General features: G+C 46.5%; 2 protein-coding genes across 4 annotated transcripts in view; one reads left to right on the top strand and one right to left on the bottom strand.

Moving 5' to 3' along the window:
• Window positions 1-19,307, top strand: part of BAZ2A (bromodomain adjacent to zinc finger domain 2A) — a 36,881-nt gene extending 17,574 nt beyond the window's left edge. Inside the window, exons 3-30 of one of the 2 annotated variants that reach the window (XM_012754007.3) lie at window positions 1,157-1,545; window positions 1,636-1,750; window positions 2,633-2,818; window positions 3,466-3,684; window positions 4,153-4,599; window positions 4,738-4,798; window positions 6,408-6,516; window positions 7,385-7,486; window positions 7,653-7,863; window positions 9,123-9,223; window positions 9,541-9,606; window positions 9,788-10,021; window positions 10,174-10,428; window positions 10,781-10,995; window positions 11,306-11,380; window positions 11,596-11,776; window positions 11,869-11,928; window positions 12,421-12,565; window positions 13,090-13,760; window positions 13,883-14,105; window positions 14,202-14,357; window positions 14,462-14,613; window positions 14,805-15,094; window positions 15,186-15,318; window positions 15,423-15,569; window positions 15,935-16,161; window positions 16,281-16,424; window positions 16,514-19,307. In XM_012754007.3, coding sequence (XP_012609461.1) covers window positions 1,157-1,545; window positions 1,636-1,750; window positions 2,633-2,818; window positions 3,466-3,684; window positions 4,153-4,599; window positions 4,738-4,798; window positions 6,408-6,516; window positions 7,385-7,486; window positions 7,653-7,863; window positions 9,123-9,223; window positions 9,541-9,606; window positions 9,788-10,021; window positions 10,174-10,428; window positions 10,781-10,995; window positions 11,306-11,380; window positions 11,596-11,776; window positions 11,869-11,928; window positions 12,421-12,565; window positions 13,090-13,760; window positions 13,883-14,105; window positions 14,202-14,357; window positions 14,462-14,613; window positions 14,805-15,094; window positions 15,186-15,318; window positions 15,423-15,569; window positions 15,935-16,161; window positions 16,281-16,424; window positions 16,514-16,679 — 5,480 coding nt within the window. In that variant the 3' untranslated portion in view covers window positions 16,680-19,307. Of the gene's footprint in view, window positions 1-1,156; window positions 1,751-2,632; window positions 2,819-3,465; window positions 3,685-4,152; window positions 4,600-4,737; window positions 4,799-6,407; window positions 6,517-7,384; window positions 7,487-7,652; window positions 7,864-9,122; window positions 9,224-9,540; window positions 9,607-9,787; window positions 10,022-10,173; window positions 10,429-10,780; window positions 10,996-11,305; window positions 11,381-11,595; window positions 11,777-11,868; window positions 11,929-12,420; window positions 12,566-13,089; window positions 13,761-13,882; window positions 14,106-14,201; window positions 14,358-14,461; window positions 14,614-14,804; window positions 15,095-15,185; window positions 15,319-15,422; window positions 15,570-15,934; window positions 16,162-16,280; window positions 16,425-16,513 lie in introns of both variants that reach the window. The other variant, XM_012753975.3, reaches the window with a different exon arrangement.
• A 413-nt stretch (window positions 19,308-19,720) lies between these two features.
• Window positions 19,721-26,699, bottom strand: part of RBMS2 (RNA binding motif single stranded interacting protein 2) — a 61,212-nt gene continuing 54,233 nt past the window's right edge. For both annotated transcript variants that reach the window (XM_012754123.3, XM_012754066.3), the window contains 2 exons: window positions 26,476-26,562; window positions 19,721-26,208 (listed from right to left, as the gene is read on the bottom strand). In XM_012754123.3, coding sequence (XP_012609577.1) covers window positions 26,482-26,562 — 81 coding nt within the window. In that variant the 3' untranslated portion in view covers window positions 19,721-26,208; window positions 26,476-26,481. The remainder of the gene's footprint in view (window positions 26,209-26,475; window positions 26,563-26,699) is intronic.

Genomic DNA, 26,699 nt, shown 5'->3' with positions numbered 1-26,699 from the left:
GCTGCACTGGGCTAGAACTGGGGGTGGGGAGTTGGGTTAAGGTTTGGATGTGTTTGCCTTTTAGTTTGTGCATCAGAGAAAGGGCAGATGCTAGAAGTAGCGGTGCCAATTCCTGTCCTTTGATAGAAGGGAGAAATAAGGGAAGGTTGCGTGCTTACCTAGTTCCCTAGAGAGAAATTCATAATTCTAGATGGAAGTGTTGCTGCTAGGATCAGCTCTTTACTGGATTTGGCTTATCAGTTACTCTGTACCATGAGTCTGCTGAGTAGCTCTCTAATCTTGCTTGGGTTTCAGGTCCTTTATGCTTGGAAGCACAGAGAAGTCCACATGCGTTCCTCCTTTCTTGCAGCAGAAAAGTACTGCCACTTTTCTCTCCTGTCCTCTCCAAGGGAGTTGCAGATAGATAGAAGCTCCTTTATTTTATTGGAGCTCCCCCTGACACGCACACACATACCAGCTTCCTTAGTACCTTGGTTCCTTTTGTTTAATCGTCCTCCATCTCAGAGGTTGCCATTGATGTTAAGAGCTGAATTCTGCAGCATTGGTCATGAAAAGATTTTTTCCCCCCTGCATGTTACCCTTCAGTGCCTATGGGGAGGGGCTAGGCCCAGCTTTCTGTGCTGGGATCTTGTCACTGTGGTGACTGCAAATTCTATTTTTAGCCCAACACAAAGTGCTGGATCTGCATGTGCCAGTGAGGTGGAGGCTGTCCCTTCTGGTGCCACTGTGGGGCCAAACAGGCACTGGGGAAAGGAGGAGGGTGCCTGGAGAATTCAGTCATGCCCTTCAAGGGAAGAATTCCCCTAGGGAACGAGAGTAGGGAAGAATGCAAGTTACTGTAGGGAGTCTGCAAACAGCTTCATTTAATTTAAAAAAAAAAAAAAAAAAGGCAGCAGCAGCAGCAGCCAGCTCTCCGCTGATCGTTCCCATCATAGGCTTAGAGATCTCCCCATCCCTCTACTCAGCAGCCTCTCTTGCAGTTGCTAAACTTACATCCAGGAGTTATCTGGGTTTGGTGTTCTCCAGAGACCCAAAAGCTAAATATAATGGAGGGGGAATTCCCCTTCCCTTTTTCTAGTCAGTACTATTATTTTGGGATTCTTTTGGTAAAATTACTTGCATATGTCTCTGACCCTTTTGTTTCCTTCTCTGCCAGGTTTGAATGGGGATGTGAATGTTAATGGCTTATCTACTGTATCTCACACTACTACTTCAGGGATTTTGAACTCTGCTCCCCACTCCTCCAGCACCTCACACCTCCATCACCCCAACGTGGCCTACGACTGTCTCTGGAACTACTCACCGTACCCATCTGCCAATCCTGGCAGCAACCTCAAGGACCCACCCCTTCTCTCCCAGTTCTCGGGGGGACAATACCCACTCAACGGCATCCTTGGGGGCAGCCGGCAACCTTCATCCCCAAGTCACAACACTAACCTTCGATCTGGGAGCCAAGAGTTCTGGGCCAACGGTACCCAGAGCCCCATGGGGCTTAACTTCGATTCACAGGAACTGTATGATTCTTTTCCTGACCAGAATTTTGAGGTGATGCCCAATGGACCCCCTAGTTTTTTCACCTCCCCACAGACTTCTCCTATGTTGGGATCTAGCATTCAAACCTTTGCACCCTCCCAGGAGGTAGGCAGTGGTATCCATCCTGATGAGGCAGCAGAAAAGGAGATGACTTCAGTTGTGGCAGAGAATGGCACTGGCTTGGTAGGCAGCCTGGAGCTGGAAGAAGAGCAACCAGGTATAACTGGGTCTGTGAGCTGGGTGAGGAGAGGGAAAATGGGGCTGTGGGGGACAGTGGTTTTTTTTTTTTTTTTTTTCTTCCATCCTAGTTTGTCCTAAACAGTGGTTTTTTGAGGTGAGGAAAACTTGTCTTTCCAGCTCTCTACAGTAGAGGCTGATTTGCATGTTGGTGATTAGCAGAGACAAGTGGCTGGTGTTTTTGTGGCAGCAGCACCAGCTCGAGAGTGGGAGTGCAAATTATTTCAAGCTCATGCAGAGCTGCTGGCCTGGAGAGGGCAGGTGGGCGAGCCCAGTTCCAAAATACTTGAAGGGGTTAGGGCATTAGCAGCAGGCATTGAGGCTGTTTTGACTGACTATGGCAGAGTCAGACTGGCTGCTAAAGTGGGCTGAGCCCTAGTAGTGACTGACATATGAAGGAGGTAAGGAAGCAGGCAGAGCACACCGTCGCTTGTCTACTCAGTTTCCTTTCTTTTTTGTTGTTAGCATTGTACATGTGTAACCCCTCACATCTTTTCCCTGAAAATAAAAGCTTAGCTTGCAGTTGATTGCTGGTATAAGGGTGATCACAACCCTGTAAAATCACAGGATGTACTCTCTGTTCTTACTGGATGGGAGAGATATCTAAGAACATGATGGGGTTCTTATCTCAGACCCTAATCTTTCCCCTTTCTTTACCTGCTCTAGGGATTGATTTTACCAGCATATCTCTGCTCACTTAGAGTATCTTGCTGTGATCATTTCCCAGCATAGAACTGGCATTATGGCAGCAGTAAATGTTGAATGAGTGAACATTCTTCTAACAGATTGATTGCTTAATGTAGCTCAGTGAACCAGTTGAAGGCACTGAATTTGACTTTTGCTTTTTCCATGAATTTTCTAGAACTGAAGATGTGTGGCTACAATGGCTCTGTCCCTTCTGTGGAATCATTACACCAAGAGGTCTCAGTCCTGGTTCCCGACCCCACAGTGAGTTGTTTAGATGATCCTTCACATCTTCCTGATCAACTGGAAGACACTCCAATCCTCAGTGAAGACTCTCTGGAGCCCTTCAACTCTCTGGCACCAGGTGAGCTTGGAGGCTGGCTCCCTTCAACTTATCCATGCAGAAGGTAGCTAGCTTCTACTACCTGGAAGAGATAGTAAAACAGGCAAAATATTAGGGTATCTGGGGCATTGGGGCTTCCAGATAATCCTGTGGTAGACCACAGTTACATGCTACTGGCCTGGCTGGGCCAACTGAACTCTGAGCTGAATTGGTTCATTTCCAGGTTCTCTCCCGGTATTCATGTTGGTCAAGAGTGCTGGACAATATAATTCACTGGATAGGGACTTATTTCTACACAGTTGGAGTATTTGAGTTCTAACTAGAAAAAAAAAAAAAAAACATTTGCCAGTGAGCTGTCACTTTTTACCCCACTAAAGTATAAGAAAGGACTATTTTTATGATAAATGCTAGAATTTTGCATAGGTCTGTGGGTAGATATATGGTCAAGGCCTTTTCCTTCATTTTCACCTCAGACTGTTAGGATTCCTACAGTCCAATGACTTCACTCTTAGGGAAAGGGCTATAAATTTTCCCTAATTTAATATTAGAAAGAATCTTAACACTATGGGAATTAGAGTTGGATATTTTCAGATCGATATTTCTTAAATCGAGCTTTCTGATTTTTTTCTCATTATCTTGCTCTCTGATTTTTCTACCCCCATCACCAGAGCCAGTGAGTGGAGGACTTTATGGTATAGATGACACGGAGCTGATGGGTACAGAGGACAAGTTGCCTCTTGAGGACAGCCCTGTGATCTCTGCCCTCGATTGCCCTTCCCTTAATAATGCTACTGCCTTCAGTCTCCTGGCAGATGATAGTCAAACATCAGCCTCTATCTTTGCCAGTCCCACCTCTCCATCTGTCCTAGGGGAATCTGTCCTACAAGGTAAGTGAGAAAAGGTAGGAAAAAGAAAGTCCTTGACCTGAGAAAAGGTGAGAGAATAGGTTCCATAGTTAGAGCCTTAGGGGTGGGAAGTCTGTAAGCACTGTGTTGGGAGCTGAAGGGGCTATGGGATAGTATATGGTGGGACTAAAAAAGGCACAGGCCACTACACTGACCTGTGCCCTCTGCCTTGAAGAAGTTGTGAGATTGGGGTTGGCAGGGAAAAAGATGTTAGAAGACTTATTGGCTCCCAGTAAAAGGTATTCCTTCACACAGTGACAGCCGCAGCAGCTTTGCCCTTTAACCTTCATGAATGGTTAAGAGAAAAGCCAGAAGCTACTTCTTTTTCTAACTCTAAGGAAAAGCCCTTGAAGTAACCTTGTTTAGCTTAGTCTAGGTTTGACTGAATAGGTTCTCTTGTTTTATGTGACATCATTTTTCCTTAACCCATCCTGTCTGTTTGGATTATAGATAATAGCTTTGACCTGAATAACGGTAGTGATACTGAACAGGAAGAAATGGAGACTCAGGCTTCAGACTTCACGCCACCTCTGACCCATTCAGCTCCCGACCAGTCATCCACTATTCAGCTACATCCAGCAACTTCACCAGCAGTCTCGCCAACAGCCTCCCCAGCAGTCTCTCTGGCGGTTTCTCCAGCAGCCTCCCCAGAAATCTCTCCAGCAGTTTCTACAGTCTCCCCAGTGGTCTCTCCCACTTCCTCAGCAGTCCTCCCAGCAGTCTCCCCAGAACTCTCCTTGATGGCTCCAGTGACCTCCCCAAAAGCCTCCCCTGTAACTTCCCCAGCAGCTGCCTTCCCAACAGCCTCCCCAGCAAATAAGGATGTCAGCAGCTTCCCTGAAACCACCACTGACCTGGAAGAGATCACTGGAGAAGGAGTCACTACTTCTGGTAGTAGTGAGTGTCCAGATTCTGTCTGTCTCTGGCTAGTTCCAAGAACTTTCTGTCCCATGTTCCTTTTTGTCCTTCCCTACTGACCTATTTTAATATTTTATTTGAACTATTAACTTGGGTATCTTCTGTCTTCCTTCCAAGGTGATATCCTGAGGAGACGTATTGCTACCCCAGAAGAAGTTCGCCTTCCCCTCCAGCATGGGTAAATGCTCTAGTTTGCTATGTGCATTGACCTTGACAAGTTTAATGCATGCTTCTAGGAAGAAGGGAGCTCTTTTCTTCCTCTCAGGTGGGAAAGGAATGGGCTAGTCAAGAGTAGATTACAGGACAATTATTCGCAGTAATAATGTTTCTTGGCATGAGATTCCTAGGTTTTCCTTCTTCTCTCAGGGTGAGCCACGCCCAGCTGCAGCTCAGTTTTGCTCAAGGAGTGCCAGCTATTACCTTTTCTAAACCATGGGGCTCATATCAAAACTAGCTGACTTGTCCTATTTCTGAGCAGAAGGGATAGTAATGGGCTGGGCGAGGAGGCTCACGCCTCTAATCCTAGCACTCTGGGAGGCCGCGGCGGGAGGATTGCTCGAGGTCAGGAGTTCGAAACCAGCCTGAGCAAGAGCAAGACCCTGTCTCTACTATAAATAGAAAGAAATTAATTGGCCAACTAATATATATACAAAAAATTAGCCAGGCATGGTGGCGCATGCCTGTAGTCCCAGCTACTCAGGAGGCTGAGGCAGCAGGATTGCTTGAGCCCAGGAGTTTGAGGTTGCTGTGAGCTAGGCTGATGCCATAGCACTCACTCTAGCCTGGGCAACAAAGTGAGACTCTGTCTCAAAAAAAAGGCTTATGCAGGTGTATTGCTTAAGTCCAGGAGTTTGAGGTTGCAGTGAGCTACCATAACACCATGGCACTCTAGTCCAGGAAGCAGAGCAAGACCCTGTCTCAAAAAAATAAAAAAGAAGGGATAGTAATGAATGGGGAGTGGCTTAGCACAAATGAATTGGAGGGATAGTGGCAGTGTTTAATGTTCTTTAGAGAGGTAAGGGCAGGAACTGTGCATGACCAGAATGAACAAGCCAGCTGATGCCAAGGGCCTTGTAGAAATAATGGCTTTCCTGGGTCTTCTCCACCCCTACCCCTCAATTCTACTTATGATCACCAAGTTTGAGTACTGCTTAAAGTTTAGAGAGAAAGTCCAGGAAGTTTCCCATCTGTAATCCCAGCACTTTGGGAAGTGAGGGGGAAGATCATTTGAGGCCAGGCATTCAAGACTGGGCAACACGGTGAGACCCTGTCTCTACAAAAATATATATATAAAGTTTTGAGAGAAAGATAAGGGTTACTCCTATAATAATGTTGCTCAGAACACAGAGTTCTTAACTAAACCTTGGCCTACTGAGTTATTTACTGAGTGGAGTCAGCAGCAAATTTACTCTTCTGCTTCTCTCCCCACCCTCTATCTTCTGCCTTTATTTCTTTAGGTCTTTAGCCTCTTTATTGGAAACCCAGTAACTGCCCTGAATGGCACCAGGGAGGGGTTTCTGGCTGCTCAGCTCACTGACTTTGTAAAAAGGAGGGGTGGAGGTATTTCTGGGCTTGTACATTGCTTTCCTGCTGAGGGGTTTAAGGTATTTGCTAGAGCTCAAGTCTGCCTTCTAGCCAAGCTTATATCTTGCTGCTTTTGCATCTGCTTGGAGTTCTAGTGAGACAAATATGGGGAGGTTCATCTGCTCAGTGGGTTTGGCTCCTGGGTTGCAAGGGAGTGGGTAGGGGTGTGACCTGGCGGCAGGGCCCGTGTGCTTCTCTGGCAGGTGGCGGAGAGAGGTACGCATCAAGAAGGGCAACCACCGATGGCAGGGGGAGACCTGGTATTATGGCCCCTGTGGGAAGAGGATGAAACAATTTCCAGAAGTGATTAAGGTAATGTAGCTTTCATAGCCTTTTTTTTTCTTTTTTTTAATAGCAATCCCTTTCTGACTATTCATAGGCTTTTTTAAAAGAAAGCACGGGCCAGGCGATGGCTCATGCCTATAATTCTAGTACTTTTGGGAAGCCAAGGAGGGAGGATCTCTTGAGTCCAGGAGTTTGAGACCAACCCTGAGCAACATACCAAGACCCTGTCTATATAAAAAAATAGAAAAATCATCTGGGCAGGATGGTGCACTATATTACCAGCTACTTAGAAGGCTTATGCAGGTCAGGCGCAGTGGCTCACGCCTCTAATCCTAGCACTCTGGGAGGCCGAAGTGGGCGGATTGCTCTAGGTCAGGAGTTTGAAACCAGCCTGAGCAAGATCGAGACCCCATCTCTACTATAAATAGAAAGAAATTAATTGGCCAACTAATATATATACAAAAAATTAGCCAGGCATGGTGGTGCATGCCTGTAGTCCCAGCTACTCAGGAGGCTGAGGCAGCAGGATTGCTTGAGCCCAGGAGTTTGAGGTTGCTGTGAGCTAGGCTGATGCCATAGCACTCACTCTAGCCTGGGCAACAAAGTGAGACTCTGTCTCAAAAAAAAAAAAAAAAGAAGGCTTATGCAGGAGTATTGCTTAAGTCCAGGAGTTTGAGGTTGCAGTGAGCTACCATAACCATGGCACTCTAGTCCAAGCAGCAGAGCAAGACCCTGTCTCAAAAAAAAACAAAAAGGAAGCACAAACATTTTCTTGGGCCCAGTGGCAGCAGGCTGGCATTGTCTGCTCTGGGACCTGTTCAGATTGTGCCATTGTTGGCCAAAGACATGGTGGGTCTCCTACTTCATTAATGTCATTTTGTTTTCCTCCTCCTAGTACCTGAGCCGCAACGTAGTACACAGTGTCCGCCGTGAGCACTTCAGCTTCAGTCCCCGTATGCCTGTTGGAGATTTCTTTGAGGAGAGAGATACACCAGAGGTGCAGACCGAAGGGTTAAATATGCTTTGTCCCTGAGAAGAGTTGGTGGACAAGCTGCAGCTCCTTGTGGGGTTTGAAGGTTCTGGGGCATCACATGGTTTAGAGGACCTAGTGGCATGCACTGATTCCTTTCCATTGTAACATTGTCTCTTCCTCGTTACCTTAGGGCTTGCAGTGGGTACAGCTCTCAGTAGAAGAGATCCCATCCAGGATTCAGGCAATTACTGGCAAACGGGGCCGACCTCGAAACACTGAGAAGGCTAAGACCAAGGAAGTCCCCAAGGTGAAACGGGGCCGAGGTCGGCCACCCAAGGTCAAAATCACTGAACTATTGAATAAGACAGAAAACCGCCTTCTAAAGAAACTGGAGGCTCAAGGTACAGTGGTATTTTTTACTTTGGGATTTTTGCTCCCTCTGGAATACCTGAAATGTTACTTAACGTATGCTAATACCTGGGTGTGACTGACATTATTTGAACAGAATAAATCTGAATCAACTTCTCCCTGGAATGCAGCATCAGGGTCCTAGCACTTTGGGGAGCTTCTTTTCCAGCCAGTCTCTTCCTTGAGTTGCTGTTACTAGTGAAGCCTTGAATGTCCCCAGATGTGGTTATGTAGCCGAGAGGAGGACTTCCATGCCCTTTCTTCCGTCTTTCAGTTCCTTACTTACTGTACTGGTTTCCGTTGTACACTTTACTTTGCTCATTATCATGATCATGAATATTCATAATTTACATCTGAATTCAAAAGATAATTGGCACTATTTTAGTGGGATACACAGGTGGGAAATGTCTAAATTTTTCAGTGTTTACCCTAATTTAGTATGAAGAGTGTGAAAAGTCTGAGTCTTCTGATTCCCAGAGTTCCAGCTCTGCCATGTTCTGACTGTACAACCTAGAACAAAGTTCATATTTTAAGTGGTTCATCTGTCTACTCTCTAACTTTTAGAGGGTTGCTATATAGACATTTGGTGGTGTTTCTATACCAGAAACATAAGAATAGGTATCATTATGTCAGAAACATGAATCATAAAATACTCTATTGTTTGCAAAATTACACTTTAGTATTTAGTCTTCCAGAAAGGAAGAAATTCAGATCTGTTAGTGGAGACATGGAGCTGAGCATGAGCAGTAACTATGGCAGTGTTGATCTGACTCTTTTGAGGTGTTTGCTATCTGGGCCCTTTCTTTCTGGCACTCTTGGTTAATAAAAGCTTCCAACTACTACCCTGTTTTCCCAGCAGTTTGGCTTTCTGTTTTCTTTCTCTGCTCTGCTCGAAAATCAGTCTGAGTTGCTGCCCTTGTCAGGTAGCCTGGGTGACAAGCTACAAGGCTACTCTGCCATTACGGCCTCTTTTCTATCAGCAGGACCCCTTCTAAAGCAGTCCGATTGGAGCCAGGGGCTGGTGCTTCTGGGCAGGAGATGTCATTTGAATTCTTTGTGCCACCCCCATAGCAGGTGCCTCTCCTACATTTTTTCCCCCAACATTTTATTGTGCATACTTAAAAAAAAAAAACTACTCTAGATTCTTCAGGGAGCTGCTTGGGAGGCCAGCTTTGTGACAGGCATGTACTGCTCTGGTTGCCATAGATCGATATTCCCGCCTCACTTGTTTCATTTTTTTCTGCTCTCACAGAAACAGTGAATGAGGAAGATAAAGCAAAGATGAGTAAAAGCAAGAAGAAGATGAGGCAGAAGGTACAACGGGGAGAATGTCAGACTGCTATCCAAGGACAGGTGAGGGACATCAGAGAGTTTCCACAGTGGGTTAACTTTTCCTACAACCCACTTCGTATCTTTTCTTTCATCTCTCACGTCTGCCACCCCCTATATAGCAGCACACCTTCATTATCCTGAAATTTCTTGGGCTTGATTTAGAGATTTAGGCTTTTTCAAGAATAATGTGGGCATCTGTAGGGTGAGAGAATCAGTCCATTGCCAACCCCTCATCCCATCTCTCCCCTCCTCCCCAGCACCCTTGTCTTTTTTAATCCTAGCCCAAGCAGAGATGCTTTCAGAGTTTGAGGAGAAATGACTTCCCTTGTGGTTTACAGGCCAAAAACAAGCGGAAACAAGAGACCAAGAGCTTAAAGCAGAAAGAAGCTAAGAAGAAATCCAAGGTAGGTGCATGTACACACTCGCCAAGTGTAATTTCAAAGCCACCAAACTGATTTTGTAAGATGTGTATGTCAGTCTTATTTTATAGTTCAATTTCTGAGTGTTTGGGAGGGACTGGGACCAGAGAACAGTGGTGACTGATATCTATGGCACTCGCGGTTCCTCTCTCCCTTGGGTGGGTAGGCTGAAAAGGAAAAGGTAAAGGCAAAGCAGGAAAAAATGAAGGAAAAAGTCAAGAAGGAAAAGAAGGAGAAGGTAAAAATGAAGGAAAAGGAAGAGGTGACCAAAGCTAAGCCAGCTTGTAAAGCTGAAAAGACCCTGGCCACACAGAGGCGCTTGGAGGAAAAGCAGAGGCAACAGATGATCTTGGAGGAGATGAAGAAGCCCACAGAGGATATGTGTCTGCCTGACCACCAGGTAGTGAGGGGAGAATACAGTTCCTGGGTCATGGAAGGGGCCAGGTGTGAAGACCTTTCTATTAAGGGAAGTACCCCTTACAGACATCTAGATTGTTATTTTCTGTTATTGTTATGTTTAACAGAACCCCCTACAACTTTTTCTCTCTCCAGCCCTTGCCTGACTTCTCACGCATCCCAGGCCTGACGTTGCCCAGTGGGGCCTTTTCAGACTGCTTGACCATCGTGGAGTTCCTGCATAGCTTTGGCAAGGTGCTGGGCTTTGATCCCGCCAAAGATGTGCCTAGCCTGGGGGTCCTGCAGGAGGGCCTCCTATGTCAAGGTGACAGCTTGGGCGAGGTGCAAGACCTGCTGGTTCGGCTCCTAAAGGCTGCACTCTATGATCCTGGCTTGCCTTCCTACTGTCAGGTGAGCTCCTTTCCTAGGCAGTCTGGAAGGGCCTGGGATCCAGTGCTCTGTGTCAGTTTTGCTTTCTCTTTAAAAACTCTTAAAAGTCCTTTCCTAAAGAATCAGGACAAATGAAGGAGATAAAACTTCTTGTTTCTGTTTTCTTTATATTTTTCCTTCTGTTTCTTTTTTCTCTGACTATTCTCTCCTTATTTTGTTCATTTTCTTTTGTTTCTTTTCTTTTGCACTCTTCTCTTAGCTATGTCCTGTCTTAATTCTGTAGTTCTCTCCTGATGTGTTATTTTCCTCTTCCAGGTTCACCCAACTTGTTCCTCTTTCCCTCCTCATTCCCATTATGCTTTCCTCCACACAGTCCCTAAAGATTTTGGGGGAGAAGATGTCCGAGATCCCACTGACAAGAGATAATGTGTCTGAGATCCTGCGCTGCTTCCTTATGGCATATGGAGTAGAGCCAGCCCTGTGTGACAGCCTGCGCACCCAGCCTTTCCAGGCCCAGCCACCCCAGCAGAAGGCTGCCGTCCTTGCCTTCCTTGTGCATGAACTCAACGGCTCCAACCTCATCATCAAGTGAGGGGTCGGGGGTGGGGGTGTTCATCATATGCCTGTGTCAGAATAGGATGGGGGAAAGGGTTAGCCGTCCAAAAGTCAGTCGTCAGGTATTGTATGTCTGCTCCATCTTCTGAAGATGTTGGAGTGACTCAGAACTGAATTGCAGTGCCCTCCCTGGGAGAGCCTAAGTCGTCTTCTGCCATTCATCAGATCTAGGCTCTAGGCTGAAACTTCCTGTTTAGCTGCAACCCTTTTACCCTTGGGTCTCCTTTCCCTTTCTTTGTCCTGCCACTTATACCTCAAGATCCCATTCTCTGTTCCCCTGCAGTGAGATTGACAAGACTCTGGAGAGTATGTCCAGCTACAGGAAAAACAAATGGATTGTTGAAGGCCGGCTGCGGAGGTAGGGACAGGACAGAGAGTAGAGCCCAGATAGAGAAGAGGAGGGGGAAAGAGTGAAGCATAGTCAGTGCTTTCGTCTGCAACATGATTCCCTTAGCCCCTTTCCTGGGTTTGGGACTTCGCTAGGGCTCAAGATGGTTTCTGTTCTAGGTTTTCCTTTTGTGGCATCATGTTCCTTACCACAGTTTCCCTTCATTTCTCTCCATCTGGTTCAAGACTGAAAACTGTTCTGGCCAAGCGAACTGGGCGGTCTGAGGTAGAGATAGAAGGGCTAGAGGAAGGCCTGGGACGGAGGCGCAGTTCTCGGATTATGGAGGAGACCAGTGGCATGGAAGAGGAGGAGGAAGAAGAGACTACAACTGCTGTCCATGGCCGCAGGGGTCGAAGAGATGGAGAGGTATTGGAAAGTGGTAGTTAGAAAATAGATTATTTCTCTTTTTTGAATCCAGTAACTCTTTTTTTTCTCAATGTCCACTTGTTTCTGTCTAGGTTGATGCTACAACGTCTAGCATCCCAGAGCTAGAGCGCCAGATAGAAAAACTCAGTAAGGTATTGTGCTTCTAACTTCCCAAGGATTGAAGATGTGGGCTGGTCAAGAATTGATCAGATCAACTGAGTTTGGGTCAGATGATACTGGTTTTGTAGGGAACCTGAGAGCCTTGCTTTTTTCATATATACTGCATGAATTCACCATGGTTACTCTGGAAACGTGTGGCAGTTTTTTGTTTTATTTTTTGTTTTTGAGACAGAGTCTCACTCTCTTGCCCCATCTCTAGAGTGCAGTGGTGTCATCATAGCTAACTGTAACCTCAAACTCAGGAGTTCGAATGATCTTCCTGCCTCAGCCTCCCAAGTAGCTGGGACTACAGTCACACGCCACCATAATTTTTCTATGTTTAGTAGAGATAGGGTCTTGTTCTTGCTCAGGCTGGTCTCAAACTCCTGACCTCAAGTGATCTCTGGCCTGTGCCTCCCAGAGTTAAGCCACTAGGGCTGGGTGAAATGTGTTTTTATTTATCTTTCTTTTCCACTGCCTACCAGCGTCAGCTCTTCTTTCGCAAAAAGCTGCTTCACTCATCCCAAATGCTTCGGGCAGTCTCCTTGGGGCAAGACCGCTACAGACGCCGCTACTGGGTGTTGCCGTATTTGGCTGGTATTTTTGTGGAAGGAACAGAAGGGAGCTTAGGTAGGTGTATCTGTGGGAGCTTGGATTCTGAATCCAATCTAACAAAAGTTAATTCCTTTTCCTCTACCTAGTAGTCTTGGACTTCTTTCATTTTATGAGAATCAGTATAGCATAGTTGTTAAGAGCGCAGGCTCTAAACTAAGGACTGCCTACCTACCTGCTCTGCCATTTATCAAGCTGTATGCTTCAGTTTCTAAATTTGTAGAATGGAAATAATAGTATATGTGCTTCATAAGGCTGTTGAGAGGATTAAAATGAGTTAACACTCTTAAAATAGTGATTAACCTGTAGTTGGTTCTCAGTAAATGTTAGCTTATGATGTGCTCCTATAGCTGATGATTACTAAGGAGAATAGTGTTTTTTCTCCAGAGTCTATGTTCATTGGCATATAAGCTGTTCCCAGTGGAATCTCAAAAAATGGGGGCTAAGTCCAAGAGAAAAAGAAATTATATATCCTGTGTTAATACATCTTCTTTCCCCTTATATATCAGTGTATGTTTTAATCGTTTTACTTCTCTTTACAGTTCCTGAGGATATGATAAAGAAAGAAACCGACTCCTTAAAAGCAGCAGCCCATCCAGCGCCCAACCCTGCCTTCTCCTCTGTGAAAAGGGAGCTGGCTGGCTCCAGTACCTCCACTAGTTCTCCTGCCCGGGCCCGAGGCCGACCTCGAAAAACCAAGCCTGGGTCTATGCAACCTAGGCACCTTAAGTCCCCTCTTAGGGGTCAGGATTCAGAACAGCCCCCAGCTCAGCTTCAGCCTGAGGCTCAGTCCCAGCCTCAGCTTCAGGCTCCTGCCCAGCCCCAGCCTCAGCCTCAGTTTCAGCTTCAGTCCCATCTTCAGTCCCATAACAGGTTCCTGGAGCCAGAAGGCTCCCCTTTGTCTCTGGGTCAGAGCCAGCATGACCTCAGCCAATCAGCTTTCCTGTCTTGGCTGAGCCAGACTCAGAGCCATAGTTCCCTGTTGAGCAGCTCAGTCCTCACGCCTGATAGCAGTCCAGGAAAACTAGACCCAGCCCTGTCACAGGTCCCAGAGGAGCCAGAGCCTGATGAGGCAGAATCCAGCCCTGATTCTCAAGCACTCTGGTTTAACTTCTCAGCCCAGATGCCCTGCAATGCTGCCCCTACACCACCCCCTGCAGTTTCTGAGGACCAACCCACTTCTTCCCCTCAGCTACCTGCTTCCACTAAGCCAGTAAGTAGCTGGAATTAGTAATATGCACTTAACTTCATCTTGTCACAGGCACCATCACCTGAAGTTGAAGGAACCTGTAAACATGAAAACATCCTCATCCCCCTGTCTCATTTTATTCACAGATGAATAGACCCATTGCTGCCAATCCCTGTTCTCCAGTACAGTTCTCTTCCACCCCCTTGCCTGGGGTAGCCCATAAGAGGCGAGCAGGAGACCCTGGAGAAATGCCACAGAGTCCCACAGGACAGGGACAGCCAAAACGTAGAGGGAGACCTCCCAGTAAGTTCTTCCGACAGATAGAGCAGCGTTACCTAACCCAGCTGACAGCCCAGCCTGTGCCCCCTGGTGAGTGATCTTGGTGTAGAGTGGGATGAGAGTGATATCCAATGTGGGCAGTGATTCACAGCTGGCTTCATCCCTCTACGTATCCTCTGCTCACAGAGATGTGCTCGGGCTGGTGGTGGATCCGAGAACCTGAGACTTTGGATGCCATGCTCAAGGCTCTACACCCCCGAGGCATCCGGGAAAAGGCACTTCACAAACACCTTAACAAGCACAGGGACTTCTTGCAGGAAGTCTGCCTACGGCCCTCAACTGGTAAATAGATAACTAGTCCCAGTCTGAACTGAAGAGCCTAGGGTGAATGTTGAGCTGCTGCTGTGGACAGTAGCCTGATGGGCTTCTCCCTTCTTTCCTCTCAGACCCCATCTTTGAGCCCAGTCAGCTACCTGCCTTTCAAGAAGGGATTATGAACTGGTCCCCCAAAGAGAAGACATACGAGACAGACCTAACTGTGCTTCAGTGGGTAGAGGAGCTAGAACAGCGGGTTATCCTGTCTGATCTGCAGATTCGGGTATGCTGGGATTGGCATTGGGTAGGCAGTTTAGGGAGGGCATTAATCCCTTATAGCTATTACAAAAACCTTAGGTTCCTGCCTCACAAGTGACCTACTGTGACCTTAAATGGTAGGGTGTGTTTTTTTTTCCTCTATGCCTAGTTTTCCTCATTTACAATGAGTTTTATTCTTCTCTCTCTCACCTAAAGGGCTGGACTTGCCCTAGTCCAGACTCTACTCGTGAAGACTTGGCCTACTGTGAGCATCTCTCCGACTCGCAGGAGGATATCACCTGGAGAGGTCGGAGTAGGGATGGACTGGCCCCTCAGCGTAAAACTACCAACCCTCTGGACCTGGCTGTGATGAGACTAGCTGCCCTGGAACAGAATGTTGAACGGCGGTACCTACGGGAGCCCCTCTGGCCGGCTCATGAAGTTGTGCTGGAGAAGGCCCTGCTCAGCACGCCTAATGGCTCCCCTCAGGGCACTACTACAGAGATGTGAGTGACTCCCACCTTCCATTCTTAGTCTTGGAGAGAAGGGGTAAGTGCCCTCTTTAATGGATCATAGATCACCACTTTCTCCCTCTAGATCATATGAGATCACCCCTCGCATTCGTGTCTGGCGCCAGACCCTTGAGCGGTGCCGGAGTGCAGCTCAGGTATGCTTGTGCCTGGGCCAGCTGGAGAGGTCCATTGCCTGGGAGAAGTCTGTCAACAAAGTGGTAAGAGGCTGGGAAAGGCTGAGGAGCCAGCCAGCTGGGGTGAGTGGGGTTGTGGCAGGCAGAGGCTTGAGGGCTCTCTCTGCCTTCTCACAACCTTGGTCCAGACCTGTCTAGTCTGCCGGAAGGGCGACAATGATGAGTTTCTTCTGCTTTGTGATGGGTGTGACCGTGGCTGCCACATTTACTGCCATCGTCCCAAGATGGAGGCTGTCCCAGAAGGAGACTGGTTCTGTACTGTCTGTTTGGCCCAGGTAAGGCTTCTGCTCTTTCATTCCTACTCCCAAGCAGAAATCAGATTATCCTTTTCATCCCATTTCCCACCAGTCCTACAGATACCCCGTATACCCTCAATCTTTCCTTGGAAAGAGCTCCAGACTGTGTTAGAAGACCTGGGTTCTGGTCCTTTAAATTCTGTAGCCTCAATTGCCACCTCTGTAAAATGGGAATAATTATACCTTTCTTTTTACCTTATTGGGTTAGGTGACTAATTCTTACACTAGCCTATGCATGAAAGTATTTTGAAGGCTTAATCACACTTAGGTAGGGATTATAATCTGCTGGAGGGCAAGTAGTACATCTCTAGCTGTTGCTCATCTCATCTGTTTCCTGTCCTCAGCAGGTAGAGGGAGAATTCACTCAGAAGCCTGGATTCCCAAAGCGAGGCCACAAGCGGAAAAGTGGTTATTCGCTGAATTATACAGAAGGTGATGGCCGCCAGCGCCGGGTACTGTCGAGGGGCCGGGAAAGCCCAGCAGTGCCTCGGTACTCAGAAGAAGGGCTGTCCCCCTCCAAACGGCGGCGACTTTCAATGCGGAACCACCACAGTGATCTCACATTTTGCGAGTGAGTTGAGAAAATTCTGGGGACAGTGGCTCTACCAATGCCACAGGAAAGAGCTAGGAGGGGAGGGGCCAGTGTATTTGCTACCTGGGGTAGAGCCATCACCGTCCCTGTAATGATAGGATTATCCTGATGGAGATGGAGTCCCATGATGCAGCCTGGCCTTTCCTGGAGCCTGTGAACCCACGTTTGGTGAGTGGGTATCGGCGCATCATCAAAAATCCTATGGATTTTTCTACCATGCGGGAGCGGTTGCTCCGGGGAGGGTAAGTACATGGTGAAAACTATCCCTGCCCTTCTCTGTTACTGCTGCAACTCTTGCCCAGCTCACAGCTCTGCCTCCACTACTGCCCAGGTATACCAGCTCAGAGGAGTTTGCAGCTGATGCCCTCCTGGTATTTGACAACTGCCAGACTTTCAACGAGGATGACTCTGAAGTGGGCAAGGCTGGGCACATCATGCGCCGTTTCTTCGAGAGACGCTGGGAGGAGTTTTATCAGGGAAAACAGACCAATCTGTGAGGCAAGGGAGGTGGGGAGTCACCTTTTGGCATCTCCCCCCTCCCCCCCTTCCAAACAAAAAACCCTGCCATTTTCACCTGCTGATGCTGCCCTGGGTCCAGACTCAAGTCAGCTATAACCCTGATTTTTTACCTTACCATTGGCAGCACCCCACATCCTCTTATCCATATACCCCTTTCTCCCTTTCCTCCTCTTGTTCCTCAAATAAGAGGCACAGAGATGAGGTCCTTCTGGACTGAAAGCCAAAAAAAGAAAGAAAAAAATTTTTCTTTTCTGTTTTATTTCCTAATTAAAAATGGGGAGGGGGAAAGAAGTCCCTTCCTCCTCCCAGCTTCCTCTCCTTTCCTGTACGTGCCCCAGCATTCTGGGGTTATTTAACAATAGCAATAGTTCTAGTGAATGTGTGAAACCGAGAAACACTCTGTACTGTGTGCGGACCCGCAGTGACGGCCAGTAAAGTGGACTTAACTCCCAAGTGTGTCGAGCCGGACACCGGGCCCTGAACATGCTGCTTCCATGTTCAGTCCCTTCCCTGCTTCTTGCTTTCTCTTGATTATTTTTTTTTTCTTTACCCCACCCCCCATTTTTCAGATTTTCTCATATCCAATAATGTAAAACTATTGTGTACGGGTTCCTCCCTCCTTTTCTCTTCTCACAAATCTTTTTTCCCTTCAAAGGAAAAAAAAGTTCAGAGGTCCCTGTCTTTCTGTCTGTCCTCATCTTCTTGCCAATAGCTATCCCCTCTATGATGTTGGATGCTCCTCACATGCTGAGTTTCCAGCCTTTTCTGAAACTCAGTAGCTAGGGAGAGGGCAGGGAGGCCCCTAGGCCTTCCAGCTTCCTTCCCCACCTCCTTCCCAAACCTTCCTCTTGGGAACTCCTCAGGGACAACTACTGCTGAGTTTGGGCGCACCCCCAAGATGAAGGCCAGATAGCAAGCAATTGACTGGCCTCAGAGAGAGAGAGAGGTGTGTTTGTGTGAGAGAAGAGGATGCTGTGATTGTGATCCTGTAATGTTTGATAGAAACCATTCAGTTTTCCCAAGTATCTATTTTTATTCTCACCTTTCCCTTTGTTTCAAACCATCACTTTTTTGTATTTGGGAAACCACAGGAATAGTTCTGGGACAAGGCTGTGTGTGTCTCCTCTCTCCTGGTCATTTCTGGTCCATCCTCTTCAAACTGTGCAATCTTTCAGCAGGAACACCCTTTCCTCTCAGTAGCTTTGAATCTGAAGCTTTTACAGGGAGAGGGGTAGAACTGGATCTTTTCCTAATCCCATGAACTTCTGTAGGTTTAGTTGTACTTTCCTTCCCTTATCTACTTCATACTCCAGGACCCCTTCCCCAGCAGTAGAGACTCTGGAGCACAGAGGAGGGAGGAGGGGTTCTGAGTCTACCACTGCCCTACATGTGACTATGCCCAAGTTAATTTAAGCCCCAACATGAGAGGAAAGCTGCTAACTCCCAGCTATAGCCATGGGCCCTTAGCCCCCTGCTTTCCTGCTCAGCCCAGCCCCTCCCATCAGAGATTACGGGTACTTGCACTGGGGAGGTGGCTGCTGGCTGGCCCAAGCAGAGAGCTGAGGCATCCAAGAAATGTTCCAGGGGCAGGTGTGTGGCAGGTGAGGCGGAGCATTCCTTGTATTCTGGCAGCACTGACAAGCCACTGAAGGGGGGGTTGGGGGCAGTGTAGGTTCTGGGGCAGCCCCTTTCTTATTCCTTTAAGCCCCTTCTCCCCCATAGCCTCTTTCTAAAGTCGCCTTTTCTGTCAGATAAACCTCAAAACTTTTAATTTTATTTTGAGATTTTTTTTTTGCTTTTAAATAAGAGGTGGATTGAAGAATATTTGAATTGACTTTATATTATGCATAAATATTTATATTTTATCTAAATAACTGCGCTGTAACAAACTGTGTTAGTCAGATGGTTGGAACTGTTATAGTTGGGGCTCCTCTTTCCCCATGGCAGTTTTCCCCTGGTATAAAATATACTAGATAAATTTCATTGTTGGAGGTGAGATGGATGGGGGAGTAAAATCTCAGTTGTTCCTGCTCTGTGTTCCTCTCCCAGTTCCATCTCTTTGCCTAGGGACCAGGCACTCTTAAGGTGGGGTAGGGTCCTACCCTCAGTTTGAAGAAGTGGGGGCAATAGGGCATGATCAAAGGGGCCATTTCTTTCTTTTCTTTCCTCATCTTCACTGCCCCTTGAGCTAGGTGGATTTTCTCTTCATGACAAGTAAGAGTATTTGGTAGGGAAGGCAGGTTAAACATAAAAAGACAACCCACCCCTGCCCCTTTGTTTCCCCTCCTCCTATCAGTCTGGTAACAGGAAGAAACCACACCATCAACACCAACAAGTTTCCATGTTCCTTTTACAACAAAAGGGACTGACTTTTTATATAACCAAATGTGGTGTTTTAGTGACTTTTTGATAATGTACAGTTTTTTGTGAATTTAAATTTATTTCTTTCTATATTTTTAGGACCAATCTCATTTTTAATAAGGTTAAAAAAAGGAAAAAAAGTCTAGAGAAAAAAACTCCTGTTTTGCCATGTGATGTTCCACAAGTGCAGCTGTAGAAAAGTGCTTGTCAGTTGAATAAAAACCACATTTGATAGAGATTCAAAAGACTCTGTGTATTTATTTTCTTTCAATATAGGCTTTCACAAATACCTAAGGGGGAGACTGGGTGTTGGGGTGGGTATGTATGACTGGCTTGGTGTACAAGATAGCAGGCAAGGGAAAATGTGCCCCCAAACTTCTAAAGTTTACCCTAAACCTCCCTGTTTGGCCTTTTCTGATGTAAGAGTCATCTAGAAGCTGGATTCCTGTTTCACACCTTGTGTGGGTGGAACAGGTTCTTAGTGCTTCTGCCTGAAGTCTAGCTGAGGTGCTAGAACAAAGTGGGACTTAGGGTGCCTAGTTCCTGCCTTCTTGTGAGACATGCCCTTGGTTTAAGCTGCTACCTGTGTTCGCATAAGAGTAAATATGGGCCCATCACCAGCTTCCCATCTCCCTCCCATGAATAAGACACCAAGACATAGACGTTTGTATTTTATTTCCAAACAAAAAAGGTTGAAAGATAAAAATGGAGCTCTACCAAGTTGTAGGGAAGCAACATGGGAAGACCAGGGATACCAAAAGAATAAGCTACAATATGGCATTAGCATAGAGGTGGGAAGAAGTCGCTGAATAAAGAAAAGATGTACAAAATGTGTTTTAGTTATAAATTAAACTTATTTTCTGTCCAAGTGAAAAGTGCATGCAACCAATAAAGTATTCACCAACCCCAAAAGGCCAAAAGGGCTATATGTTGGAGGAGTGGGTAGGTACAGCAATAATGAGGTGAGGACTTTCTTTACTCAGGCTGGATAAGTCTTAGTGACTCTCCAGGCTAGAAGCTTTGTCTAGGTGAACCCTCTAAACCTACTAGATGTTAAGGTGGAGAAGGAACATCTGCTTCTAGCACTATAAGAAAATCTCAAACCTCCCAGCTTGGCCTTTTCTAGATGCAAGAGGGATCCAGAAGCTGGAATCCTGTTTCACAACTTGGTACTTGGTTACTTTCTCAGCTTTTTTTTTTTTTGAGACAGAGTCTCGCTTTGTTGTCCAGGCTAGAGTGAGTGCCGTGGCGTCAGCCTAGCTCACAGCAACCTCACACTCCTGGGCTCGAGCGATCCTTCTGCCTCAGCCTCCCGAGTAGCTGGGACTACAGGCATGCGCCACCATGCCCGGCTAATTTTTTATATACATATCAGTTGGCCAATTAATTTCTTTCTATTTATACTAGAGATGGGGGTCTCGCTCTTGCTCAGGCTGGTTTTGAACTCCTGACCTTGAGCAATCCGCCCGCCTCGGCCTCCCAGAGAGCTAGGATTACAGGCGTGAGCCACCGTGCCCGGCCACTTTCTCAGCTTTTAACTTCTAAGCTCTGCTCCTATGATGGTGTTCCTGGGGGTGACTCCCAACCATTAGTTGTTATCCTAGGCAGTTCATTATGCAGCCTACCCTCCTGGCCTACCACAGCAGGACCTATCTGTAGAGTTCACGCTATTCTAGAGTGATTAGTAAGCTACAAATCCCAAAGGAAACAGTCCAGAAATAGAAATGTCCAAGGGAGTTTTTGCATTTGACCATGAGCCCTTTCTAGCCCTCAGCTTCCTAACCCTCATAAAAAGGACAGCAAAGGAAGATGTAAACCAGATGTTTATGCCCTTGTTGAATTGTGAGACTGTGAGGTAGTTGTGTAACAAGGACAAGAAAGTTTGGGAATCTGCTTGGAGAAGGAAGGTTTATTCAAAACAAGTGGACAGGTCGGAGAGAAAGAGCAGTGGTAACTGGGGTGATGAGGGCACCAACTTTCTCATTATAGTCGTGGGGATCACCCCTAGGGAGATGCAGCAAAATTCAGCAAAGATCAGAAGGGAGGTGGAACTCACAAGATGGTTTTAGCTGCTGAAGGAAGACCCCTCTGGAAGGAAGAAGTCAAAGCTGAAGAAATTTCAGGAATCTGCTAATGCCTGGAAGGATCTAAAATGCAGGTAGCACAAAAAGACTAGGTGGTTTAAAAGGGAATCTGGAAGAATCAGATAACAAGGCACAAGATTTTACGACTTACCCCTTAGAGAATGGCTCTTATAACACCTGCCAATTCAGAGGTCTAGCAGAGCCTAGGGGCAAGTTTGGATCTGATCAACCATCCAAGCTTATTACTCTGGGCTAAGAATGCAAAGTAGCCCCTCATGAGTTCAATGCTGCTACTTTTCCAGAAGGTGGGGCATGTGCACAAGAGAGCAGCAATGGTTCCGTTTTTAGAAGACTAGCAGCCACTGTTGGGATCTCTGCAACATTCTAGAAAGGCCTCTCACAGCATCTTTATGGTGGAAAATAACACCCCACACATAGGCCTCAGCCTCCAATGGGCCGACATATTGAAGTAGCAGGGAGTAAGCACTGGAGACACTAGGAGGGTGAATGATGCTCACTGACTGGCAAGTTAGGAAAGGAAGAGGAATGGAATGGGGCTGAGGTAGCCCAGTCCAGGCATGGCTTGAGAAGCAGCAAAGGCTGGTCTTCATCCCCAGTATAAGTAATATCCTCCCCCCTATTTTTATTGATGAGGTCTATTACCTCTTTAGAGCCACCAGGCTTCCTAGGCTGGGCAGCTTTTCAAATTCTTTGGTTAAAAACACTCTTTAAAAATAAATCTCTCTCCCTCAGTGTTCCTACATCTTCCTACCCACACCCTCCAAAAAGTCTAAACAGGTGATAAACTAAAAAGTGATACCCAGGGTCTGGGTATCATCTCAGAACCTGAGGGGGCAGCAGTAACACTGACATGAGATGGGATGGGCAGGCTCAGGCCTAGTGAAGGATTACACCATCTGGGGAAGGAACTCTGGTATGTTCTATTTGAAAACAGAAAAACACAAAGGAATAGAATATTTTAAGAATGTTTTATGAGCATCTGTAATAAGTGAGGATATGCAAAAAGAGAGTAAGATCTGGGCTCCTGAAGACAGGATTCAGAAAATACTAGGTGAGTCCAGCCCTAGGTTATGAGCTAGAATGTTCCCCTATAATTCCTCTGCCACCACCCCAACCAATTAGGCTATTTCATGGAAGAAACTATCCCTCAATCCCTCTTCCTTTCTCCAGTCACTCACCCACTGTTATAAATGAACTAACACTTTGGGGGTCAAATGAGCATAAACCAAAATCACCAAAAAAGCAATTCCTCAGGGCCATTAACCACTGCAAAAATAACTCTGGGCTCCTATCATTTCCCATGTTTAAAACTGCCCCAACCAGAAACACTCAACAAAACCTAACAAGTAGATTCACATGAAGAGAACCCAAAAGGTAACTTCAAAATTTAAAACAGGCCGGGCGCGGTGGCTCACGCCTGTAATCCTAGCACTCTGGGAGGCCGAGGCGGGAGGATTGCTCGAGGTCAGGAGTTCGAAACCAGCCTGAGCAAGAGCAAGACCCCGTCTCTACCATAAATAGAAAGAAATTAATTGGCCAACTAACATATATATATAGAAAAAATTAGCTGGGCATGGTGGTGCATGCCTGTAGTCCCAGCTAGTCAGGAGGCTGAGGCAGCAGGATTGCTTGAGCCCAGGAGTTTGAGGTTGCTGTGAGCTAGGCTGATGCCACGGCACTCACTCTAGCCTAGGCAACACAGCGAGACTCTGTCTCCAGAAAAAAAAAAAAAAAATTAAAACAAAAGAAAGAATCAGAGCCATTTAAACTTTTTTTTTTTTGAGACAGAGTCTCACTCTGTTTCCCTGAGCTAGAGTGCCGTGGTGTCAGCCTAGCTCACAGCAACCTCAAACTCCTGGGCTCAAGCGATCCTCCTGCCTCAGCCTCCCGAGTAGCTGGGACTACAGACATATGCCACCATGCCCGGCTAATTTTTTTTATATATTTTTAGTTGGCCAATTAATTTCTTTCTATTTTTAGTAGAGACGGGATCTCGTTCTTGCTCAGGCTGTTTTCAAACTCCTGACTTCGAGTGATCTGCCCACCTCAGCCTCCCAGAGTGCTAGGATTACAGGTGTGAGCCACCGCGCCCGGCCTAAACATTTTTTAAATAGAGAAAAGGGATAGAATCGGGAGTTCCAGGAAGGTGGGGCAGCAACATCGATAATTGTTTCTGTATGTGAAAAGCCCCCATTGCACTAAACCTCCTATTATAGTAAGGCTCTCCCAACCTACCAAATGAACAGAATTCTAGATTTGTTTACTCTTTCTCTCAAAGGCCACTGACAAGAAAGCAGCTATGGTTTACTTTCATTGACTGAGGGAGTGCTGGAGACTAAAAACAAAAGCTATCTGTCCAACCAAACCCTTCCCGAGATTGGAAGCACCAATGAGAAAATATTGGCAATTCTGTCCTTTACACCTGTGGTCCACATTCCCCGGGCCATGGACTTGTCCGTGGCCTGTTAGATACTGGGCCACATGGCAGGAGGTGAGAGTGAGCAAAGTTTCATCTGTACTTACAGCCGCTCCCCATCACTCCCCATCACCATCACTCGCATCACCACATAAGCTCCACCTCCTGTCAGATCAGTGGCAGCATTAGATACTCACAGGAGCACAAACCCTATTATAAACCGTGCATGCGCGCTCCTTATGAGAATCAAATGCCTAATAAACTGAAGTGGAGCGGAGGCAGTGAGGCTAGTGCTGGGGGTGGCTTCAAATAAAGATTATCATTAGGAGAGAGGTTTTACTCACAATAAATGTAATGCACTTGAATCATCCTGAAACTATCCCTCCCACCCCTGGTCCATGGAAAATTGTCTTCTATGAAACCAATCCCTGGTGCCCAAAAGGTTGGGGACTTCTGCTTTACACTGCTTTGCCCCCAAATCCCTTACCCTCAGTAGGGAGCATTGGAACTGTCATTTCTGGGGTGGCTGGGGAGGAAGAGAAAGCAGGGCCCAAGCCCTATGTGCAAAAACTGATAACAGTTTCTCCTTCCCCTGCTATCACCCCCTTCCTGTCCCAAAAGCCAGTTTAATGAACACCTGTTTCTCCATCCTGAATCACTTCCTTTGTCTGATTGTCTGGAGGAGAAGCATCTGGCCTTGAATTGAAGGGGAGCAGAATTCTCCTTTCAGTGCATAAGAGGGTGACTGGGAGAAGACAGGAGCAGGATCTTATTTCCTAGAAGATGGGCAAAGGCTTTATTTTATCTTACTCCATGTGTACAAGGTCAGATCTTGCAGGAGACAGTTAAAGAGTAAGTCACAGGCTTTTCAAAAGGACTCCTGAATAATGCGTCCTTAAATATTAAATAATGAGATAGAACTTATTGCCCTTTTCTATCCTAGCTCCCTATTGTCCTTCCATAAGAAGGAAACTTATTTGTCCTGGTTTCTTAGGGAAGAGGTCCAAACACACCAGGGCAGGGCAGGTCACTCTGGACAGTTACAGAGAGCTTTGTCCTTTTCCCACGCCTACACAGCACACACACAGAACAGTCCCCACCTCGATCACTCTGAGTATATGAGTGCATTTGGCATGTGCACAGCAGCCACAAGCCTTTCAAGGACAGCTCTTGCTGTATGCAGAGGTGTCAAAGGTCAAAGCTGCAGGAGAATTCAAGGATCCCAGTTAAGTCCCTCCCTTTCAACCGGTTGCATTGGTGTCAAAAGGCACTGCATATCCAGGTTGGGGTGGGAATTTACCCTACCTGAGGAGGCAGGAACAACCCTGTCTACATTAAGGTTTCTCAATCGTGGCATTATTGACATTTTGAGCCAAATAATTCTTTGTTGGGGGTAGTGGGGATTGTCCTGTGCACTGCATGATGTTTAGCAGCATCCCTGGTTTCTAGCCCCTAAGACGCCAGTAGTACACACACCACCCACCCCCAGGCATAGCAATCAAAAATGTCTCCAGATAGTGCCAACGTCCTCTGTGGGACAAAACCACCTATGATGGAGAACCACTGGTCTATGGGTAAAGCAGTGGATCTTCCACAGCAGGGAAGCGGCGTATGTGGATTCAGCTAGGTCACATCTGCAAAGACTCTAAGCACAGCAACATGCAACAGGGAAGAGCGGGGCCATGACACAGGGCAGAAAAGATCCTCCAGGAGGCAGGAAAGCAGATATTCCCAAAAAGCTATAGCTGGAAAAGAGACTTCCTCAGATAGTGTTGGCCTTGGCAGTGAGAAAAGTTAGTCAGAAGTCTGTCATTCTGGAACTTGCCAGGGAAGACCTAGTCTTCAACCAAATTTGGGTCAAAGGCAGCTTCCAAGAGCCATGGGGTTGTCTCTTTAATGGGCCTAGGTCACATCTCTGCTTCCTCAAGCCGAAGTCTTATTTTTTTCTCCCAGGATGTGGCAGGGCAGAGGAAAGAAAAGCCACTTCCATTGCCTGCTTAGTGTTCTACCTTGTTCTTTGCCCAGCTCCTCAAAAATCCCACATGAAATTTCATTCAGAAAAGAAATCCACAAAATTAACAACTGTAAAAAGGTGAAGTAGGCTGGCTCAGCTGTATGGAAAAGAGAAAAAAGAACAATCTGGATGAGAGAAAGTAGGGATAAAATGGGGAAAGAGGAGACAGGGTGTGTGAGGCTGAGAGCTTTACAAAACAAAAATTTAAAAGTCTGCATATTTTCTTAAACATATACACACACATCAAAAAAAAAAGTCTATAACCAAACTCAGTAAGTAGGGCTTCTTCATCAATGTTCTAGTATCATATCTTTCTGTTTTGTTTTTTAAAGAAATAATTGTAAATTGTTTTAAAATCCTTCCCCAAAGTTCCAATACATCAAAAACCATTTTTCATATAGATGAGAAGAATCTCCAGCCACCATGTCTCTTTGGGGTGAGGAAAGAATACACTGCAGTTAAAACAAAAAACTTTCTTTGCAAAAGAAAAAAGGTTTTCTGATCTCCATGAATGTAGCACACACATAAAGTAATGGCTCCCCCAGGCTCCATCACCAATGGAGAAATAGCAGAGGGCAGGTGCGTAGAGATTTCTTTTTCCAGGCCCAGGCCTGTGAAAATCGATAGCTGAGTGTTAGTCCTTAGCAGGGCCTACAAATCATCTGTATTCCTGGTTAACCCTTTGGGGTCTGGGAACATCAACATCTTCAAAAATTCATTTCTATTCATTCAACAAAGATAGGGAGGGGAATCCTAAAGAAGGCATAGGCCAGAGAGGGTGGAACAGGGATAAACATGAGAACCTGTCTGACTTCAGGCAGGCCTCAGCTGCTGTCTGCTTGCCCGGTACACCCCACCTCCCAGCATGTTGTTCTTACCCACTGTTACTTGTTGAACTGGAAAGAATAGACTCCATGGTCAGAGGGTGTATCCACTGCCACCTGATTCTGCTGGCCACTGCTCTCCTGCATTAAAGCCAAGGAGGATGGTCATTTTGTGCATTTCTCTCTTTGCATGGGTTTTAGCAGCCTAGCAAAACCCACACAAAGCTGAGTGCCCTCCCCAGCCTACTCACTCTCCACACACAGGTGGAGTGCCTGCA

Source organism: Microcebus murinus, chromosome 10 (assembly GCF_040939455.1).
Source record: "Microcebus murinus isolate Inina chromosome 10, M.murinus_Inina_mat1.0, whole genome shotgun sequence".
NCBI lineage: Eukaryota > Metazoa > Chordata > Mammalia > Primates > Cheirogaleidae > Microcebus > Microcebus murinus.
Note: the sequence above shows the minus strand (reverse complement) of the source record. Positions and strands in the feature narration are given on the sequence as shown.